Consider the following 23,898-nt stretch of genomic DNA (forward strand, 5'->3'; position numbering starts at 1 on the left):
GAATAGTCATAGAGTGATACAATGTGGAAACAGGCCCTTTCGGCCAACATGTCCCAGCTACACTTGTCCCACCTGCCCAGAATTGGTCCATATCCCTCCAAACCTGTCCTATCCATGTACCTGTCTAACTGTTTGTTAAATGTTGGGATAGTCCCAGTCTCAACTACCTCCTCTGGCAGCTTGTTCCATATGCCCACCTCTCCTTTTTTTGTGGAAAAGGTTAACCCTCAGATTCCTATTAAATCTTTTCCCCTTTCACCTTAAACCTATGTCCTCTGGTCCTCGATTCACCTACTCTGGGCAAGAGACTCTGTGCATCTACCCGATCTATTCCTCTCATGATTTTATACACCTTAATAAGATCATCCCTCATCCTCCAACGAATAACGTCCATGCCTGCTCAACCTCTCCCTATAGCTCAGACCCTCTAGACGTGGCAACATCCTTGTAAATCTCTGTACCCTCTCCAGCTTGACAACATTGGCAGATACATGATTGATTACATGATGGATACAGATACAAGACTTGACTAATGTCACTTTACCTGTGAGAATGAGGGAACATATGAGAACATACAACTGTCCACATGTGAGAGCTTGAACCAAATTCAAAAACACTTGTCTGGGGGAACTCCATCCACAAGTAATTTTATGACTGTTAATAACATTCTCTGCTTTTGTTTAGGAAACAAAAAATCCAATAAATGGAAGCAAATTTTAATATAGTAGCATTTGCTCATTACTTTATTGGGAACAACTTCATGTTCATAGGTCTAGGAGCAGATACAGGCCATTCAGCAATTGAGACTACTCCACCATTGAAACATGGCTGATCTATCTTTCCCTCTCAACCCAATTCTCCTGCCTTCTCCCCATAACCCTTACCAATTATGTATCTGTTATTCTCCACCTTAAAAATACTCAAAGATAGCCTCCACAGCCATCGGCGGCAATGAATTGCACAGATTCACCGCCCTCTAACTAAAGAAACTTCTCCTCATCTCCTTTCTAATGGTACATCCTTTTATTCTGAGGTTATGCCCTCTGGTACTACACTCTCCCACCAGTAGAAATATTCTCTCCACATCCACTCTATCCAGGCCTTTCACTATTCGGTAAGTTTTAATAAGGTACCCCTTCATCCTTCTAAACTCCAGCGAGTACAGGCTGAGCACCGTTAAACTTAATAAAGGCCACAATGAAATCTGAAACTAACATTCACAGATGGATTGGATGGAATTTAATGCCCAGTTGTGTTGCGGTAGCTGTTTTAATTGCCAGGAGCTTTGCTTGATTTCTTATTCACTTCTCCATGGCATCCGTGGGACTATGATTCAGCTCCTCAGCCTTTCCTATCTCCAATGACCCTTCTGACACGAGGCGACAGCACCTTGAGTAAAGGGCCTGTCCCACTTTCACGACCTAATTCACGACCTCTGCCGAGTTTGCCCTTGACTCATACTCGCAGCATGGTCGTCACGAGGTCGTAGGTAGGTCGTGATGCTAGTCGTAGGTACTCGTGGCATCAAATAGGTCGCAGCATTTTTCTAGACTGATGGAAAATGTCCACGAGTAGAAAAGGTCGTGAATTAGGTTGTGAAAGTGGGACAGGCCCTTAACTTGGGCATCCAAATAATTTTGTTTCATCTTCACAGCATCAGCTTGATCAGATAGAGTGAGGATGTTCCTATTTTACCTAAGATAGACACAAAATGAGTCTGAAACATCATCTATTCCTTCTCTCCAGAGATGCTGCCTGTCCCACTGAGTTACTCCAACATTTTGCGTCCAGTCTGCGATATAAACCAGCATCTGCAGTTCCTTCCTACACATTTCCTATTATACCCGGCTGTGCAGTGAGACTCAAAATGATGAGAACATGTAATAATGGACAGGGTTGTGGTTAAACCACTCGTGAAAGAGTCTGGAGAGCAAGACATTAAATCTGCAGTTATTAGAAAACTAGCTTCAATAATGGGAACCACAAACCTACCAGATCATCTTGAAACCCCATCTAGTTACTGATATTCTCATGAAAGGAAATCAGCCAGTTTTGGGAAGTCTGCCCTACATAGAAACATAGAAATTAGGTGCAGGAGTAGGCCATTCGGCCCTTCGAGCCTGCACCGCCATTCGATATGATCATGGCTGATCATCCAACTCAGTATCCCATCCCTGCCTTCTCTCCATATCCTCTGATCCCTTTAGCCACAAGAGCCACATCTAACTCCCTCTTAAATATAGCCAATGAACTGGCCTCAACTACCTTCTGTGGCAGAGAATTCCACAGATTCACCACTCTCTGTGTAAAAAATGATTTTCTCTTCTCGGTCCTAAAAGACTTCCCTCTTATCCTTAAACTGTGACCCCTAGTTCTGGACTTCCCCAACATCGGGAATAATCTTCCTGCATCTAGCCTGTCCAACCCCTTAAGAATTTTGTAAATTTCTATAAGATCCCCCCTCAATCTTCTAAATTCTAGCGTGTACAAGCCGAGTCTATCCAGTCTTTCTTCATATGAAAGTCCTGCCATCCCAGGAATCAGTCTGGTGAACCTTCTCTGTACTCCCTCTATGGCAAGAATGTCTTTCCTCGGATTAGGAGACCAAAACTGTACGCAATACTCCAGGTGTGGTCTCACCAAGACCCTGTACAACTGCAGTAGAACCTCCCTGCTCCTATACTCAAATCCTTTTGCTATGAATGCTAACATACCATTTGCTTTCTTCACTGCCTGCTGCACCTGCATTCCTACTTTATGGGACTCTAGAACCACTCATAGTTTCAGAGACATGATAGGCTTGCTATAATCCTCAGGTCCAGACAACAAAACTAAAGTGGACAACTTACAAGTGTTCAATATTTAAATAGCATTAAAGTCACAAACATGCTGTTATCACCTTCCCAACATCTTATTTGCTCTTAAATTAAAAACTAAAAGTTACATTCATATCCCAGGTTTAAAATATATACTAATCAGCTTTTTGAAGATGCGACCAAAAAGGTTGATGACGGCAGAGCTATAAACGTATACATGTGGATTTCAGCAAGGCCTTTGACAAGGCTCTGCATGGTAGGCTGCTCTGGAAGGTTAGATGGCATGGGATCCAAGGAGAGCTACATAGAGATAGGGCAGCACAGTGATTCAGTGGTAGAGTTGCTGCCTTACAGTGCCAGAGACCTATGTTCGATTCTGACGACGGTTGCTTATCTGTATGTAGCTTGTACATTCTCCCCATGACCTGCATTGGTTTTCTCCAGGATATCCGGTTTCCTCCCTCACTCTAAAAAGGTCCAGGTTTTATAGGCTAAATAGCTTGGTATAATTGTAAATTGCCCCTAGTGTGTGTAGGATAATGTTAGCGTGCGGGGATCGCTGGTCAGCGCAGATTCGGTGGGCCTAAGGGCTTATTTCTGCACTGATTCTTTAAACAAAATTGAAAAAAAGATAGCTGAATGGATAGAAAATTGGCTTCATGGAAGGAAGCAGAGGGTGATGGTGGAAGGTTGTTTTTTTTGGTCTGGAGGCATGTAACTACTGGTGTGCCTCAGGATTCACTGCTGGGCCCATTGCTGTTTGTCATCTATATCAATGATTTGGATGAGAACGTACAAGGCATGATTAGCAAGTCTGCAGATGTCACAAAAGTGGCTGGCATTGTAGATAGTGAAGATGGATGTCAACATTTCCAGCAGGATCTTGATCGGTTGGTCAGGTGGGCTGAGGAATGGTTGATGGAATTTAATACAGAGAAATGTGAGGTATTGCATTTTGGGAAGTCTAACAAGGGAGGGACATACACGGTGAATGGTAGGCCTCTGGGGGAGTGTTGTAGACCAGAGGAATCTAGGAGTGTAGGTACATCATTCCATGAAAGTGGCATCATAGGTAGAAAGGGTGGTTAAATAGGCTTCTGGCACATTTGCCTTCATCAGTCAGAGTATTGAGTATAGAAGTTGGAGGTCATGTTAGAAACATAGAAAATAGGGGCAGGAGTAGGCCATTCGGCCCTTCGAGTCAGCACCGCCATTCACTATGATCATGGCTTATCATCCAAAATCAGTACCTGTTCTGGCTTTTCCCCCATATCCCTTGATTTCCTTAGCCCTAAGAGCTAAATCTAACTCTCTTGAAAACATCCAGTGAATTGGCCTCCACTGCCTTCTGTGGCAGAGAATTCCACAGATTCACAACTGTTACGGTTGTATAAGACATTGGTGAGGCCACATTGTATTGTGTTCAGTTCTGGGCACCGTGTTATAGAAAACTGGAAAGGGTGCAGAGATGATTTACGAGGATGTTGCCAGGACTCGAGTGCCTGAGCTATGGGGATTGGTTGAGCAGGGTAGGACTTTATTCCTTGGAGCGCAGTTGGGTGAGGGGTAATCTTATGGAAGTGTACAAAATCATGAGAGGAATAGATCAGGTGGACACACAGAGTCTCTTGTCCAGAGTAAGGGTATCGAGAACAAGAGGAACACTTTTTTCAAGAGGTCACTTTTTTTACACAAAAGATGGTGGGTATATGGAACAAACTGCCGGAGGAGGTAGTTAAGGCAGTATCATAACATTTAAGAGACATTTGGACAGGTTCATGGATAGCATAGGTTTAGCGGATTATGTGCTGGTGGGAGTAGCGTAGATGGGACATGTTGGTTGGCGTGGGCAGGTTGGGCTGAAGGGCCTGTTTCCATGCTGTATGACTCTATGACCTGCATATATAATAAAGTTTTAATCTGCTTCTACATCACATATCTACAAGATGAACAATTCAGTCACTCCATGATTTATATGTGTTTTTTTTTTTAAATGGACTTGTTCAAGGAAGCAACTTGTCATAGTGCATATCAAGGTTGCCAGTGTGATTCTTTTGAGGGAAATATGCCATTCAGCTTGAAAAAGTGCAGAGAAGATTTACGAGGACGATGCCAGGACTGAAGGGCCTGAGCTAGAGGGAGAGGTTGGGCAAGCAGGAGGCTGAGGGGTGATCTCATTGAAGTGTATGCACAGGGTCTTGTCCGCTGGGAACCAAGAACGAGAGGGCATATGATTCAAGTGAGAAGACAAAGATTTAATAGGAACCTGAGAGGCAACTTTTTTTTATACACTGTGGTGTGTATTTGGAACGAGTTGCCAGAGAAAGTAGACCCCAGGAAGTACCGATGTTACTTTTCAAATAAAGACACAGAGTGCTGGAGTGACTCAGACAGCATATCTAGAGAACATCTAAAGATAATGTTTCGGGTCGGGACTCTTCTTCAGACAGATCTGCAGCACATTGTGTCTTTTTTTCCCCCAGAGGAAGTAATTGAGGCAGGTCCAATAATGACATTTAAAAGATATTTAGACAGGTACATGGATACTAAAGGTCGAGGGGGATATGGTCCAGGCATGGACAAATGGGACTAGTATTGCTGGGGCACCTTGGTGGGCATGAATGAGTTGGGCCGAATGGCCTGTTTATGTGCTGTATCACTCCACTACTGTGTCTGGTTAGTAAACCTGGACCTCACAAAACATTTCTAAAGGGTCCCGATCTGAAACATCGTCTCTACGTGCTGCCTGACCCACTGACGTATTTTGTCTTGCTCATGTATCCAACATGCGCAGTTCTTCATTTATACGTCTCATTTCTGACCCAGGTTGGCAAAATTACAAACTCGCTGCTTTCTGCATATTTGTGAATAATTTTCAAATGGTTTAAGTTCCCTTGCAATAGGCAGTAAAATGTGCTCCGATTTCAGCACCAATTGACAATTCTATTCAAAATTATGATGGCGAAAAACTGTCGAAAATGGGAACATTCACAAGTAGAAAGAGGAGCCTTCAGAGTTTAGGGCTGAGGTGGTTTGTTCAGGAGGTTTTAGTTCAGAGATACTTTCAACAAACTGTGCAGCGACTCTTCAACTCAAACTTTGCTGGTGAATGCCAACGTAAGCGTTTAAATGCCAACATGCCAACTGTGATTAAATATGCGTCCTGAATTCACTCACATAGATGGCACTGTACCTAGGTATGTTACAATACTTACCTTCAGCGGCGCTGCAATTCTGCCACTGGCCGTGTGCGCGATTTTGACGCGTTTGAGGGGGGGGGGTGGGGGGTGGGGTTAAAACGGGGTTTTTTTCAGACCTGGTCCTGGATTATATTTGTTGGAGTGCAAAATGTTGCTAAAGAATCGTTTCGACGGCCGTTCTGTGTGTTTTTAAAAAATTCGCCCGACAAGTTAATCGCTGGAGTGATTTTAAAATCAGCTTCTGAAGCCGTCAACGCCGATAACGGGGCCGGATTTTATGTAGGGGACAGGTAAAAGAAAGTAGTTTATTTTTATGTATTTCTTTATGTGTTTCTTAAGATGTATTTAATTCCCATTTTAAGTTGCGAAACGGTGATCTTTTTCCCCGAAGAACCGGCAGTGTATTTGCTGCCGATATGGGGGACTAAATTCACCACAACCTCAACGTACCAAATGGTCTCGTTACAGAAAATCCCACTCGCAAGCTGATTTAAATGGCCATTTATTTACAGGTATTAAACATTAAATTCCTTCCATTTGGCCTATAAATCCATGACAATGAGATTTAAAAATTATGTTATATTCTGAATTCTTGTGTGAATGTTATTTGGACACTTAGGCTATTTAAAAATGTTAATCTATTCTTAAGAAATGGATAGATGTTTAGATCTAGTAATTGAATTTTGTAATTAGCTACAATTAGGTAACTAACTAACTATATGCTTTAATTTCAAGTAATCTAAGTAAGATTGTTTCATATTTGTTTCAGAATGCTTCAATCTATAATAACTGAAAATTTCTTTCCGTTCTCTTAATTTTTAAGAAAGTTATGGGCTTTTGACTGTTCTCGATCACAGCTTTTGTGTTGAGTCAATGGAAAAGCAATAGGGAACAATATGCCAATTTCCGAGTATGAAAATGGCCATAACTTTTTTTAATATGAAAGTGAATTATGTGTCAAACTAAACTTATTTTTATGCTTTATCTGATGGGTTAAATTAAAGACTTGATTTTTTAAATCTCATAATTTTGTAACATTGCTACTGTACTTTTCATTCTGCTCAATTGCTGCACTCCCACTGAGTTCAGCGGCACAATTTAATCATGTCCAGGATTTACTCTGAAGAAAGGTCTCGATCCAAAACTTCACCTATTCCTTTTCTCCAGAGATGCTGTCTGACCCGCTGAGTTACTCCAGTTTTTTTTGTCTATCTGTGGTTTAAATTAGCACCTGCAGTTTCTTCCTACACTTTATTCAGGGCATGATGCTCTTAGATTCCTGCCTCGGTAAAGAAGAGGTGCAAGGACTTTGAGCAATTCACTTCATGGGGGGTTTGTTAGGTTGAGGGAAGAACAAGTAAATTGTTCACTTACAGAAAAATAAATTGTGGTTAGTTCAATTGCTTTAATATTTCAAAAGTATGTGTTTAATTTGTTATTGAAAGGGTATGTTTTAAAGATACAGCGGGCAAACAGCCCACTAATTCCACGCCAACCAACGATGATCTCCCATTCACTTCACTATGTCAGTCCAGTTTCACATCACACACAATTTACAGAAGCCAATTAAACTACAAATTTGCCTGTCTTTGAAATGTGGGAGGAAAGCGGGGCACCTGCAGAAAGCAACGCACGGTCCCAGGGAGAATGTGCAAACAGCACCTATAGTCAGTATAGAACCCGGGTCTCTGGCGCTGTGTGGCAGCAATTCTACCGCTGCACCACCCCTTACTGAAAATGTTCAAGCCACCAGTAGTTTTTGGAGAACCAATAGTGAAAGCTGCCCCCAAATGTTCAAGAATTGGTAACAAGGAGGGAAATTAAAAGTTCCTTGGTCACAAAGGGTTTTACGAACATTCACTTCAACTCTGTCTTCAAGTGGACTTTGAGACAGAGATGATGTATCATTTAGTGGGGGTCTGTAATAAAAGTTTTTAAAGCCCCTGGGGTCATGGGGCAAAGGTCCAAGCAGGTTGTGAGGACACGGCTGGGGACCCGCCAGCTTTCTGTGGGTTCACTCCCTGGAAAGCCGATATGATGTCCGTGACAGTGGCTGTGGGTACAGGTGCACCCAAGGCTGTTGGGGCAGGTACGTCATTACACTGGCCATCTATTCAAAGCAAGCATAGAATGCATTGAGCTCATCAGGGAGGGATGCATTGTAGCCAGCAATTCTGCCCGACTTCCCATGGTAACCCATTATCGCATGCAAGCCTTGCCGCACCAGGTGCCTGCCTCGTACAAAGTGAATTTACAGAAAACTCTGCTGAAAGTGTCGAATAGGTCAGGAGGACACATTATTGGCAACAATGCTGAATACAAGATTCAACTGTCAGCTCCTTGTGCCAGTTTACCCACTAAACAAAAATCGGATTCATTTCTGGTTTCTGGAGGGAGAGACAGATTGCATTTTGCAATGACCTTTGGCAAAGATTCGCCTGGAGCATCATCCCTACATTGGGAGAATCAAAGGCTTTGCAAAGGTCACACCTAGATTTCCTGTACAGGTGACCACACGACTTGAACACCACAGAATTGGTCTTCACTTGGGAGTGTATCTCATGGTTCATTCATGTTTTCCAGTTGGGGAACAGTCTTTGACACACAGTCCTCTACACATCTACAAACAAAGTTGCTGCCTTACAGATCCAGAGAGCTAGGTTTGATCCTAACTGCGGGTGCTGCCCGTGCTGCGTTTGCACGCTCTCCCTATGACCGCGTGGGTTTCCACCAGGTGCTCCGGTTTCTTCCCACGCTCCAAAGATGTACAGGCTTGTACGTTAATTGGCTTCGGTAAAATTGTAAATTTGCCTAGTATGTAGGATGGTACTAGAGTAGGGGGTGATTGCTGGTCGCACGGGCTCAGTGGGTCGAAGGGCCTGTTTCCGCGTGGTATCTCTAAAGTGAAAGTAAAGTGTTGTACTGCTGACTTCTTGAATATAGACCAGTCCACTGACTCAACGCAGCTATGTTTCATTGATAACGTTGCAGTTTATCTGTTTCCTCAGAACAACACTGTATGACTTCCTGCACCTCATACCTCTCGCCTACGAGTTGGCACAATGCCAGGTGAGTCTTCCCCTGATGCTGAAGCTCTTCAGGGAGTTTCAGAGGTTGGATTTCTCCACTGCAATGTTCACCGCCCTCGTCTGTCCTGTTTGGGGCCAGCAAGATAGATTCACCTATTTGGGTCAAGCAAGTTCAGGTGATGTGCGATTGTGGCCGGTGAATAGTGGCACAGGAGCCGAACCAGCTACGTACAGGGCTGAGAGTTCCAATCCCTGCAGTGATGCCGTGCTTGTAAAAAGTACCAGACCAGAAGTACAAACCATGTACTGCACTGGATCTGAAATGTTGGTTCAAATCCTGTCCTTGACTGAAATTCACTGCGGGAGGTTTCTCATCGAATACTCCTCAATTCCATTTTCCTCATAGGATACTGAATGTACTCCAACTACACAAGGGACCACCTTAATCCAACAACGTGGAGAAAGGAGAGACAATATTGCCGGGAAAACATTTAAACCCATTTAAAAAAGCGTCACGTTAAGATTCGCTTAACATTTCTGCCTGATAGATTCTTCATAACATTTGTTGTCGTTGTTTGATTTTTTTTGGCGGAACGAAGGAGATAAGATGCAGCCCACTAATAATGGTGATCAAATTGCAACCAGTGTTGAACTTCCCTATTGACACGTTGCAAACATCTTTTGTTACAAATAGTCCAATATTTGATTGCTCCAACACATAAGACAGCAACATGACCAGGACACGTGGGTTAGTCCCAGTCTCACAAAGGTTCAGGTAGAGAGTTCACCACACTATTCTGGATGGAGTTAGTCGGATATTTTTCCCATTTAACATTTGGTGAAATATTCAGCAGCAAACAGACTAGTGCTGAGCAGGGAGATAGATTATCCATCTCGTTTTCCTTCATTGTCATCGACAGAATATGAAAATTAACACATTTGCAAAAGAAAAGTTGGACATGCCCAAAAATAAGTTACAAGGAAACTTACCATGGTTTAACCTGTCGTTTTAAAATTTCAATATTTCTATGCCAAATGGACATTCATCATCAAGTGGTGTCCTTAAAACTCACTGACAAACCCCGGCGGTTGTTGGTAGGTAATGAATTGGAGGGGTAGGAAGACTTTAAACAGCAATCCCCGCATCCGAGATCTCAACACTCAGCCCTAGTCTGACCTACTGCTGGAAGGTGATTGCTGGGTGAATAGGGAACATGGTGACCCCCCTACCTGCTCGCTCAGCTTCCCCAGCCTGTGAGGCTTCAGCAGCAGGGAGTGTAGGATGACGAGAGGTCGGAGACAAACAAAACCAGACCAAAAAATATATATAAAGTGACATGGGTGGGGATGATGGAAACAAATTTATTAAGCAAGGGATTGAAAGGAGGGAAAGAAACACAAGTGTCAACATACACCAACCTCTGCAAAAGTTAACTACAATCTTAACATTACACACTCAACACAAAAAATTGTAAACACCACGCATTAACATATAAGCAAGATAAACCAAAGAACAATTTAAGGAGACAGGTCATGTTAAAACACAGAGCTAAAGACAAAGTTAGTTCAAATTCTGGAAAAATAATGTGACTTTTAGATTTAAATGCCTATAAACAATGTGGCATCACTTGGCATCTATAAAGTGAATGGAAACAGTGAATGCTTTTTGTCTTCACTTTAGGGATTTGCCTGCATTTGCAGGTTTTGTGCATCTGCTCCTGGGCTTTGTTTTGACTGTGAGGAAGACCATAAGTCCACAGCCAATTCCAATCAGAGTATGGTTTGTTCTCAAGTAATTTCACCACTTGTTCAACATTCATATAACAGTTAAAGAGCACCTTATATTAAATTATAGAGAATTCAAATCCAGGCCAGTTCCTCAGAAGTCCAAATTTAGAAGTGAACACATGACGGAGAGATAGTTGATGGTTTCAATCAATGAACAATGAAATGATTTTCTTCCTGCTGGATATTATGATTTGGTGGAAAATTTATGACAATGTTATAGTGATTCCCTGAAGATTTTAATAATAAGAGTCGCCCTGAGGAAAGACTACTCCAAACAAAAGCAACACCCTTTTACCATCAAGAAGGCCAAGGGCAAGAGGGATCTGCCCTCCAAGTCACAGAAATATATCATTTTTCCTATATCTATGTCAAATCAAAATCTTGGAAATTCGTGCCCAGGCACACTGTCAAGACCCCTCATCAAAAGACACCAATGGTCAAGGAGGTGTTTTAACAACCACCTTCTCAAGAGCAGTTAGGGATAGACCATTAATGCTGACCTTGCGAAAAATGTCTACATCTCCCCAAAAGTGAAGAACCTACGCACAACTTCCCTTTCCTGACTGTATACATTTGCCCTATCAATTTGTGTTGTCTACTACATCAAAGCACCTTTGTTATAAGCAGATAAGCTGACATCCCTGATCCATCAGACGGTTGGACATAAGCACAAGACGGCACAATGGCAGCGGTGGAGTTGCTGCCTTACAGCACCAGAGACCCAGGTTCGATCCTGACCACGGATGCTGTCGGTACAGAGTTTGTACGTTCTCCCTGTGACCACGTGGGTTTTCTCCTGTTTCCCCCACATTGCAAAGAAGTGCAAGTTTGCAGGTTAATTGGCATCTGTAAATTGTCCCTAGTGTATAGAATAGAACCAGTGTACGGGTGATCGCTGGTCGGCACGAACTCAGTGGACCAGAAGGGCCTGTCTCCACGCTGTATCTCTAAACTAAACTAAAACCAAAAGCAAAGTGAAAGCAGATTTATAGAGGTGCAAATTTGAAAATGGTAAAATGTGATAATGCTTCTTTGAGATAATTCTCTTTCAGGAGCATTTCTTTAACCAATAGTCCTCCACAAGATGTAAATATGAAGGATTGCTGGAAATTATTTTGCAGTATTGCATCTGGCAGCTTCAGTGCTTTACAAAGGCACTCTCTGATGAAGATTTGTGATCAGGGCTCATAGTCCCATCTATGTATTGCAAGGTGCGGGAACATGAGGAGGAGCAACTGTTGCAGGAAGAGGCAGATTCTGCATCTTGTTTGTTCTTAGTGAGCACGGAAACATATTGCTAAACAACATATCAATTTTTACATACAGAAAAATATGCTAATGTCCTCTTATTAAGTGCTTTTTACAGTATTAACATGACAGAGCAGTACCATGAGAGTCACTGCAAAGAATATGCAGCCTAAGGGAGAACCTATATCATGGTATATTAATCCCATCTGCAGTTGCTTTTCCAGAAATACGGTGATGGGGGGAGATGCAATGGATTGTAATAATAAAGCACAAACAAGGTAACTATGAAGCTGGTAAGCCACAGGGCTGTACAAATACACCGAGCTGCTGCACATTTCAGAAATGACCGCTGCCTTTCATTTACTTGAACTCACACAGTTGCTCCTCAGCGTTGAAAAGCTAAACCTGTAGAGCTGAGTAAAGCACATGATGCCGACAATTCCTTCAGAGGCAACCGCCACAGGACATTGCAAGCGGCTCATGCTGATGTCCAAATGAAATACTCTTGAAAAGAAAAGTTTCAGAAACTTTTTAAATTAGCATCTATGTCTGGAATAAACCTCTCTCTCGTATTTTGGCTGTTGTTTTTGAAGGCACAATCGGTGCCTTTCAGTTGCTTCTGCATGGAAATAAATACCGAGATTGCCCTTGAAGGTTCTACCTTTTTTTTAAAAAAGGTGTTGTATCAATGCAAATTGATGTTTAATTGTCTGTTAGGACATCCTCCCAGGAGAGAGGCAGTCTAGACTCAGATCATTATGTCCTCTTTAGTTACAAGTGAGTTCCCAGACAATTGGAGAGACTGAATAGGTGACTTTTTGGGTCGAGACCATTCGTCAGACTTGAAAATTGAATTACTCCAGCAATTTGCGCCAAAACAGTTACTCCAACATTTCGTGTCAAAAAAGAGTTACTCCAGCATTTTGTGTCTTATCTTCGGCATGGACCAGCATCTGCAGTTCCTCCCTACACACTACAGACAATGCTGTTCCTTTGTTTCAGAGGGACGCCAGGGATAAACCAGGAAAGTATAGGCCAGTGAGTCCTACACCAGTGATAGGGAAATTACCGGAGAAGAATCTTCGGGATATACTCACTTCTAGAAAATCTCAGAGACTTATTCGGGAGTCAGCTTGACTTTGTGTGGGGGCGTCATATCCGACAAACTCAACTCAATTTTTTGAGGAGGTGACAAAGCTAATTGATGAGGGCTGGGTAGTGAATGCTGCCGACATGGACTTTAGTAATGCAAGGTCCATAGAAACTAGATGCAGGAGGAGGCCATTCGGCCGTTCGAGCCAGCACCGCCATTCATTGTGATCATGGCTGATCGTCCCCTATCAATAACCCGTGCCTGCCTTCTCCCCATATCCCTTGACTCTACTAGCCCTTAGAGCTCTATCTAACTCTCTCTTAAATCCATCCAGTGACTTGGCCTCCACTGCCCTCTGTGGCAGGGAATTCCATAAATTCACACCTCTCTGGGTGAAAAAGTTTTTTCTCACCTCAGTCTTAAATGTTCTCCCCTTTATTCTAAGACTGTGGCCCCTGGTTCTGGACTCGCCCAACATTGGGAACATTTTTCCTGCATCTAGCTTGTCCAGTCCTTTTATAATGTTATATGTTTCTATAAGATCCCACCTCATCCTTCTAAACAAGCCCAGTCTTTTCAATCGTTCCTCATATGATAGACCCGCCATCCCAGGGATCAATCTCGTGAACCTACGCTGCACTGCCTCAATCACAAGGATGTCCTTCCTCAAATTAGGTCCCTCATGGTAAGTTGATGTAGAAGATAATGGCACGTGGTCCAAAATTGGCTAGACCATAAAAGACTGAAGGTGCTGGTGGCATGTGTTGTTCAGTGAACAGTGGTGTTCTGCAGTGATAGGTGCTGTGACCTTCATTGTTTGTAACTAGACTTTACTTTAGACAGGCTCTTTGTTCCACGGGTCCACGCCGACCAGCAATCACCGCATACACGAGCATTATCCTACACACTGGCTGATCACTGGCCCAATCCCATTCTCCTACCTTCTCCCTATAACATTTGATGAATAGAAAGGAGTAGAAGGATGAAGCCTAATGTGGGAAAATGAAGAACCACATCAGAATACATTTTTTTAGAGATACAGAGTGGAAACAGACCCTTCGGCACACCGACTCCGCACCAACCAACGATCATTAGTACACTAGTTCAATCCTGCACACATTACAGACAAGTTACAAAAGCCAATTTACTGACAAAACCTGCATGTCTTGAGAGTGTGGGAGTACACGGAAAAAACACACAGAGTCACAGGGAGAACGTATAAACTCTGTAGAGCAGAACCCATAGATCAGGATCGAACCCAGGTCCCCGGCGCTGCAAGGCAACAACTTTACCACAGTGCTGCCCATTTATATATATATAAATGATTTGGATGAAAATGTAGATGGGATCGTTAGTAAGATTGCAGATTATATTAAAATTGGTGGAGTTGGGGATAGGGAGGAGGATTGATGCACAGCAGGATGTAGGAAAAATGGACAGAGTAATAGCAGATGGGGTTTAATCTGCACGTGAGAGGTTCTGCACTTTGGCAGGTCAAAGGTCTATTGTTAATGGCTGGACCTTTCGAAGCATTGATGTACAGAGGAATCTTGGGCTGCATGGCTCATTGAATGTGGCCCATACAAGTAGAGAGAATGGTGAAGAAGGCATCTGTGATGCTGCCTTCATGGCTCCTGCATTCAGTATAAAAGTCAGGAAATCATGTTGCAACTTAATAAAACTTCACTGAGGTGACATTTGCAATATTGTGCAAACTTCTGGGTGTCTTGTTATTGGAAGTATATGGATTATTTTTAAACTTAAGTAATATTTATGAGGCAATTTAGGCAGGGAGTGTTAAGGGTCTGTCCCACTTGCCGATTTTTTCAGCGACTGCCGGCGTCATTGACTGACGTGTCATGTCACCGAAAAATACGTGGCATGATGCAGCGTGATGACATATGACGTGGCGGTAACGCGGCGTGATGACGTATGACGTGGCGGTGACGCGGCGTGATGACGTGTGACGCGGCGTGATGACGTATGACGTGGCGGTGACACGGCGTGATGACATATGATGTGGCGGTGACACGGCGTGATGACGTATGACGTGGCGGTGACGCGGCGTGAAGACGTATGACGCGCGGTGTTTTTTCAAGTGTCGCAACATTTTTTTTGTCGCCGCTGGATTTTGAAATGTTCAAAATCTTTTGGTGACACTGATATGACGCCGGCAAAATCACCAAGTAGGACAGGCCCTTTAGATCCCTGGTACACACTGCCGTGATTGGGGAGAGATGGGAAGGGATGGTTGAAACTGAGACGATAGCAACATTTAAGAGGCATTTTGACAGGCAAATGCATAGGCAGGGAACGGAGGGATACAAACCATGTGCAGGCAGGAGGGTTTGAGTTTAAATTGCCATTATGGTCAGCGCCAATATCTTAGTGCATGGTGGCACAGCGGTAGAGTTGCTGCTTTACAGCGCCAGAGACCCGGGTTCGATCCTGACTACGGGTGCTGTCTGTACGGAGTTTGTATGTTCTCCCCGTAACCGCGTGGACTTTCTGCGGGATCTCTAAACTAAACTAAACTTGTTGGACCTTTTCCTGTGCGGTGCTGCTCTATGTTTAGGACTGGTTCCACAGGAGTCAGCATTTTCAAACAAAAATAAATCCATCCCTTAATACCTCCTGTGGAATGGTACAAAGCTGGTATTTACAACACAGGAACAAATCACCTGCTCAGCTGTGTTAATACTCAGTGGACCTTACTTCAGCCTTGCAACCGATTCTTTCACTCATTTCTCCCCAGTAGCAAGCAATAACACATGATAGAAAGAGAAATGGATTATTCAAATAGTGGCTTCCATTCCTTTTGTACTCGTGTTGCATTTAGATTCAATCTAACCTTGAGCTCTAAAGCTTCATCGCACTGCCACTCACGTTCCCAAATGTGCACCAACATTAAAGTGGACTATCCGCATTATTGATCACTTTACTTAAAATTAGTAGTAAGCTAAACCGTAAACACACCCATTCCAGAAGAATTGATTCCAAGAGATGTTAAAGATATAGATTTGATGCACTTATTTTGTGCTGTAGTTATTTCCAGATAGACTGTATAACAGCCCAAAGGCACAGAAGTAAACACACTCTTTCCCACTATGAATTCAATGCACTGAAGTGCCTTTGTTCTCTGCTTTGGTTACAACGTGGGGGCAAAGGTTTACCTGGTAAAATATCAAGTACAAATATTATTCCCAGAGCCTTAATACTTTCTTACAGCCGCTCAGGGCGATAAGACAAATATATTGTTAAATTAAGGTCAATTGTTTTTCAATAAAATGAATATATTTTTAATTATTTTTCTAAGCAGGAAGAAATTTACTCAATGTTTTCAGTTTGCTGATGCAGAGAAATATTTGAAGGAGTAGGGTTATTACAGAGAATCATACTTCCCCCATGTTTTGCTTTCTTGCTTCTGGGCAAGGGGATAATCTCACTCTCTGTCAGGAAATCATCTTGTTCATTCTTGTCCATCACTGCAGAATATCGTACATCACTCACCCAGGTACTCCCAAAATTTCACTTCACTCCCAAAATAAATCTCTTCTCCAGAGCCCTCCTATTAACTCAGACAAAACCATTCTTTATTTGCTAACAGCGATTTCCTTTGCTTGCTTCATTCGGCAGGAGGAGATTTTGTGGCTGAGCTTAATTTGGGTTGAGTGCACTTTTGGTAATATCTGCGACAGTGCAGTGACACTTTAGAGCCACAGGTCACGGAGAATCAAAAGGCGGGCGGGACGTGTATTGCAAAACTATACAAAACTATGCAAAACTAAACAAAAGGGCACAATCTCTTCATACATTCTTTGTGCCTCAATAGTGTTATACTCAACAGTGTTAACACCAGTCTTTACAAAAACACCCTTGCCACTCATGTGGCCCCCTGGGGAGATATCCCTCTCCTTGTTTGAAGGGTGCACCGCATTGCACTCCCCCGCAATTGGCTGCTGAGCTGGCGTTACGATATCACTGCCCCTTGCTAAACACTTTAACTCCCCGTTTCATTTTCACACGGACCTTTCTGTCCTGGGCCTCCTCCACCGTCAGAGTGAGGCAACACGCAAATTGGAGGAACAGCACCTCATATTTCGCTTGGCAGCTTGCAACCCAGCAGCATGAACATGGATTTCTCTAATTTCAAGTTACCCCTGCATTCCCTCTCTCCGCCCCTCCCCCACCCTAGTCATCCTACTAGTTCCACTGTTTACAGCCCTGTATCCCTTCGTTATCATCTCTTCCCCAGCCAACAATGGGCCATCATGGACTCCACTCTTCCTTGGTCACTGTTTCAGCCCCTAATCTGTTCTGGCCTTTTCATACCTTTGGTTGCCAACCACCCCACTAATTGCAGTCTGAAGAAGGGTTTCGACCCGAAATGTCACCCATCCTTTTTCTCTTGAGATGCTGTCTGGCCCGTCGAGTTACGCCAGCACTTTGTGTCTATCTTTGGCATAAACCAGCATCTGCTGCTCCTTCCTACACATGGCATTACTGCTGCTGGACTCCAAATCTATCATGCTTTGACATCAGGATAGAAGCTCACACCACAGTGCTGGTTGAGTCACCCTGGCCATTCTCTCTTCTCCACTCTCACATTGGGCAAAAGGTATAGAAGTGTGAAAACACACACACCTGCAGATGCAGGGACAGTTTCTTCCCAGCTGTTATCAGGCAACGGAATCATCCTATCACAACCAGAGAGCAGTGCTGACCTACTATCTACCTCTTGGATGACCCTCTGACCATCCTTGATCGGACTTTGCTGCCTTTACCTTGCACTAAACATCATTCTCTTATCATGGTACAACTACACGGTAAATAGTTCGCTTGTAATCGTGTATTGTCTTTCTGCTGACTGGATAGCCCGCAACAAAAGCTTTTCACTGTACCTCGGTACACGTGACAGATGTAAACAAATAACTATCGGGATGGAAGGAAACGCCTGGGACGAGCGTGCGCCACACACAGCGCCATCTGTGGCCACCCAGGGAATTTCAAGTGCGCTCTCGTAATTTTGTCCAGATTAAAGGAGGCCCGGAAAATCAGAGGAAAATCTGTCATACTACTCCTTCAAATATTTCTCTGAATCAGCATATTGAAAATACTGAGTCAATTATTTTCTGCTGAGGAAAATAATTAAAAATATAAGTCGGAAGAAGGGTCCTGACCCAAAACGTCACCCATCCATGTTCTCATAAGATGCTGCCTGACCAGCTGAGTTACTTCAGCACTTTGTGTCCTTTTATTGTAAACCTGCAACTGCACTTCATTCCTCGTTTCCACATACTGAAAATCCACACTGGTGTGAGCAATGTTACTACCAGACCCAGGGACAAATTGTGTAAGAAGAAACTGAAGATGCTGGTGTACACCAATGATCCCTCACCCACCCTAGTCATCCTGCTTCGTTTCACTGTTTGCATCTATTCGCTACCACCTTTTCCACAGCCAACAATGGATCATTGTGGGCTCTACCTTTCCTTGCTCATCATTGCTGGCCTCGATTTGTTCTTTTCTTACCTTTCATTCATGTGTTCTTTGTACCTTTTCATACCTCTAGTTTCCCTCTCCCCTGACACTCAGTCTGAAGAAGGGTCTTGATCCAAAACATCACCCTTTCCTTTTCTCCAGAGATGCTGCCTGACCTGCTGAGTTACTCCAGCATTTTGTGTCCATCTCCAGGGACAAATTAATTGCTGAAAAGCAGAAAATTCCCACCCAAAACTCTGTTATTTCAATGACTTCATTCAGTTATTACCACGTCACAGCCGATCGTCAACTTCAACCATTTTGCTGGCTCAGCTGCCACAGTTAGATCTAAAATACATTGGACATGCGACTAGAAACAGCTAGATATTTCTCTGAAATTCAATGGAAACATTTTTGTGGAACATCCTCAGAATCTAGGCCTGTTACCTGTGATGTGCGGGGGTGTGGTGCTAATTTATCTGCCTCCAATGCATTGGCAACATTGCCAACCTCTTACAAACTGCATAGAAATTGCTACACCTGTACTGAGTGGAAAAACCCCACAGACAGACTCAGCAGTGCCATGAAATTATAAACGCCAAATTCTGCAAACGTCATTCATTTTAAAAGCTGCACTTTTACAGAGAAGCACAAAGCATGCTATTGCTGGATGTGGCAGAGAGAGAGGAAGAGAGAGATGGAGAGAGAGAGAGAGAGGGGGGGAAGAGAGAGACACACACAGAGCAGGAGCAGAGAAACTTAAAGATCTGAAAAGCCAACTAAAATATTAAAATGTCCATCGTTTTATTCACAAGTAACAGTTTTTTATAGTGGGTAATGGATTCACAACTATAGGTGCATAAATCCCTACCTGAAGGCAGATAGCAAGATTCACTCTGCAGCCAAAGGATGTGCTCACAGCTCTTGGGTTAAGGTTCAGGTCTTTAAATAACTTAGAAAAAGACTGGGTGAGTGCTATTCTGGGACGCTCTTCTGCGACGACAACGCACGTCCGAACACGAGATAGATCCAATCCCCTGCTCTAAACACAAAAAAAAATTATAAGCAATCAAAGGATCATAAAATAAAAAAGTAATCTAACCATATTTGAATGAAAGACACAAAGTGCTGGAGTAACTCAGTGGGTCAGGCAGCATCTCTCTCTGGACAACATGTCTAGGTGACACATCTTCAGACTGGTTGAGTCACCTATCCATGTTCTCCAGAGATGCTGACTGACCCACTGAGTCACTCCAGCACCGTGAATCAGCCTCTGCAATTCTTTGATTCTATATCTAACCATATCATGATTTTCAAAATCACAGTGCAAATCCTTGCCAATGATATTCTGGTTGGTTTGGTGCCTCCCAAAATAAGAAGTATTAGCTTTACAGTGGAGGCTGAGGAAAGATATGAATATATTGAGACATATAAACTCATGAGTTGGCGAGGCAGCATAAATTGGATAGACCTATTTCCCCTTGGGTGAAGGCTCAAACGCCAGTGAGTACTGATACTAAGTAGAGGGATCAGAAGATGATGGGAGACTAGAAGGCACTGCCCGAAATGGAGGTAGGAACTTTTAAATGCTACTTGGATCTACACGTTAATAAGTGTACACCCTGTGCTGGAAGTTAGGCTCTCGATGAGCAGGTCCTTTTTGACTAGCGGAGATTCTAACGGCCTCCTTCCGTGTCATAAATTTGCTTGGATCAATCGTTTGGACCTTGAATCCAGACTGGCTCCAACACATTGAATAGGCTGGTGCAAAGGAGGCTGAGGGGTGACCTCTTAGAGGTATATAGAATTTAAAGACTTTGATGGGGTGGTTAGTCGGATTCTTTTCCCAAGATTTAGATGGCTATGGACCAAACACCGGCAAATGGGATTAGCATTGACTGGACATCTTGGTCAGCATGGACGAGTTGGGCCAAAGAGTCTGTTTCCATCCTATATGACTCTGTGACTCTTGGCATGTCTCAGTCTAACCCTAATCTCTGATAATTTTGCTCCACAGAGCAAGGAATTATTCCTTAATCCCAGTTGGAATAACTTTCAGAATATACATTTTACTACAACTGCCCCTTAAAATGTATATATTTAAAATTATTATTTCTGTCAACGTGGCATGTTTTTTTGCCTCGCCATTCTTTCCAGAAATAATTTCAAAAGGCAGATGGAGAAAATGAAAAGCCCAACGTCATAAGAAATTTACAAAATTGCTAAGAGTTCTCCTGCCCCTTTTATAGTTCCTGGTGATGTTTAACACAACAATTTCTAAAAAAAAACACTCCTTGGAATTGTCATTCCTCACATTATTTGAACAGTATTTCCCTTATAATATAAGATTTAATTCTATTTAAAAGAAACTTGATAGCACGCCATCATCTCAGTAAACAGCTGATGACACCAAAGATTCCCAAGTGCATTCAGGCAATGAGATTGAATAATTGGGAATTAAACAGAGGGGCAATGAAACAGGGAGGGGTGGCATAGATAGGGGGTCATTCAGTCTTTTTCTGAGGAAGGAAATGTCAAAGACAAAGAGGAATAGCTTTAATGTCCGAGGGAGAAAACTGAAATCTGTGGGAAATGTTTTTGTCTGTGTGAGTTGTGGATTCCTGGAATACACTGCCAGGGCTGGTGGTGGAAGCAGGTATGATAGCTGTGTTTAAAATAGGAATAACAATAGGAATGGAGGGTTGAGGATCACATGCATACAGAGGACATTTGCTTAACTAAACGTGATGTGCGGCACAGACATTGTAGGCTGAAGGCCAATATTCCTGTGCTGTACTGAGCAATGTTCCATGAAACTGGTGGATTGAGCCAGTATGGATCCACTAGATAGAATGCCGCTTCCCTAGTCTGACATAATGAATAAGTAAGTGTATGACCTCCAGAGGAAACAAGGAATTCTGATTTGGGGAATTTGCACAATGATCCAAAAGGCAGAAGTGGTCATCAGTGGAAGTGTGTACTAGTGCATTTGCTTCCAGTTGTGTCCATTCAGAAGCTTCCATTCACATATTATTGCTCAAGGCAATGGCTTTCGTTCCTCAAAGTCTTCAACCTGAATTTAGCTCTGTTTCTCTTGCAGTGCTGCTCCACTAGAGTCACAATGGTTTCATGAAACCTTGTTATTTCAGGATGTGGCATTACTGGAAGTACCAGCATTTATTGCTTATGGAAAAAATAGCTTTGGTAACTTCCTCAGCTATTTGAAAGCCCTCCCAAACTCAGATGACTTTTGAGTTCATTTTTACACCGTTTCCAGATATAAAGGAATATACCTCCAAAGCAAGCTCAAACATTGAAGATTAGCAGACACAGAAATATAACAAATATTGACCTTGAGTGAGTCGGTTTGCGAGCCTAGCCCCTTGGTGCAGAGTTCCATGACACAATAGGAGCAGAAAGTGTCTCGCACTTTATACTGACTAACGGCAAGAAGCCAGAGTGAGGGGTTTATCTCCAATTCTGAAGGCGGGATGAGAATGGACTGATGCCCTGAGTAGACACTGTAAAAAGAAAAGAAACCTGGACATTAACACGGTCAAAATTAAGTACCACAGCTTACATTATGCTTAAAGATGCTGGTGCTCAAAGCTGTTGTTCTTACATTTCTATGGTTACTGCTTCAAATAACAAGTTTATAGGTGGAAGGCACTTTGGGACACTTGTGGGATAAATGTCTTTGGGACCACTGACAGGATAAATGTCAGCCCTTCTTTTCTGTTCAGTCACGTTTTATGAAATTAAATTAATTTAGCATTTGAGAAAAATCAGAGTGCATGTATGTAGGGAAATGTGTAAGGGTGAGTTCTCAATCCTCATCGTCTGCACGAAACGGAGCCAAGGATAATAATAAATAAATGCTGCACAGCAGCGCAGTTGGCAGAGTTCGAGAGCTCGTGACTTTTGCACACAGCAAATCAGTGGATGGCAAGGACTTTGTAAATTTTAGTTTAGTTTAGAGATACGAAACAGGCCCTTCGTCCCTCCGAGAACAGTGCTGACCAGCGATCCCTGGACATGAACACTATCCTACACACTAGGGACAATTTACAGAAGCCAATTAACCTACAAACTTGTACGTCTTTGGAATGTGGGAGGAAACCGGAGCACCCGGAGAAGACCCACACAGGTCACGGGGAAAACATCCGTAATCAGGATCGAACCCAGTTCTCTGGCGCTGTAAGGCAGCAACACTATAGCTGCGTCACCGTGTTGCCCAACATACCACCTTGCTGCCCACTGCATCACCGTACCACCCTATGCACCATCGTGCTGCCCTATGCGCCACATATATCTCTAACCTAAAACTTTTTCTCATGAATTAAAAAAAATATTTCAGATTTCGGCCCATCAAGTCTACTCCGCCATTCAATCATGGGCTGATCTCTGCCTCCTAATCCCATTTTCCTGCCTTCTCCCCATAACCCTTGACAGCCGTTCTAATCAAGAATTTGTCTATCTCTGCTTTAAAAACAATTTACAGAAGCCAATTAACCTACAAACATGCACTTCTTTGTAGTGTGGGAGGAAACCAGAGCATCTGGAGAAAACCCATGTGGTCCCAGGGAGAATGTACAAACTCCGAACAGACACCACTCATAGTCAGGATCAAACCCGGATCTCTGGTGCTGTAAGGCAGCAACTCTACCGCTGCACTACCATTCCGCCCCTTTCCGAAAACATTCAAGCTTCGAGAAGTTTTGGGAGAGCCAATAGTGAAGGCTGTCCCTAAATGCTGAAGAAGTGGTAACAAGGAGGGAAATTAAAACCGCTCCTTGCTCACAAAGGATTTTAAGAATATTCACTTTTTTTTCCACAAGTTTACGTTGTGACAGAGATGATGTATCATTTAGTAGGGAATTGTACAAAATATTTTTAAAGTCTACGGAGTCATGGGACAAAGGTAAGTTACTACTTTAATTATCAGAGCTTCAGAAATATCAGCAATTCAATATCCTACACCAGAAGTAATATTTCCCTGGCCACTCAGATTTTAATTATCACCGGAGCTTAACCTGAAGTCAAGCTGAATGTTGCAAGTATAGAGGCAGCAGCAATAGTTCTGGGCTCCCTTTTCTAATTCCGTGCAATGTCGTCTTAACAATAGAAACAATAAGTTTTAGAAACTTAACAATCATACTGGTTATATAATGCTTAATTAGGTAATTACAATATTTTTGTACTTGAGCAAGTGTTGGAGTCAGGTACTATCACAATGTTTAATA

At 42.9% G+C, this 23,898-nt stretch overlaps 1 protein-coding gene across 5 annotated transcripts in view; it reads right to left on the reverse strand.

The window, feature by feature from the left end:
- The window catches only part of dip2c (disco interacting protein 2 homolog C), a 539,567-nt gene that overhangs the window by 27,797 nt on the left and 487,872 nt on the right, over window positions 1–23,898 (reverse strand). For all 5 annotated transcript variants that reach the window (XM_033044735.1, XM_033044743.1, XM_033044718.1 and 2 more), the window contains 2 exons: window positions 22,008–22,176; window positions 19,527–19,697 (listed from right to left, as the gene is read on the reverse strand). In XM_033044735.1, the coding sequence (XP_032900626.1) occupies window positions 19,527–19,697; window positions 22,008–22,176 (340 nt within the window). The remainder of the gene's footprint in view (window positions 1–19,526; window positions 19,698–22,007; window positions 22,177–23,898) is intronic.

This window comes from Amblyraja radiata, chromosome 2, assembly GCF_010909765.2.
Source record: "Amblyraja radiata isolate CabotCenter1 chromosome 2, sAmbRad1.1.pri, whole genome shotgun sequence".
Classification (NCBI taxonomy): Eukaryota; Metazoa; Chordata; class Chondrichthyes; order Rajiformes; family Rajidae; genus Amblyraja; species Amblyraja radiata.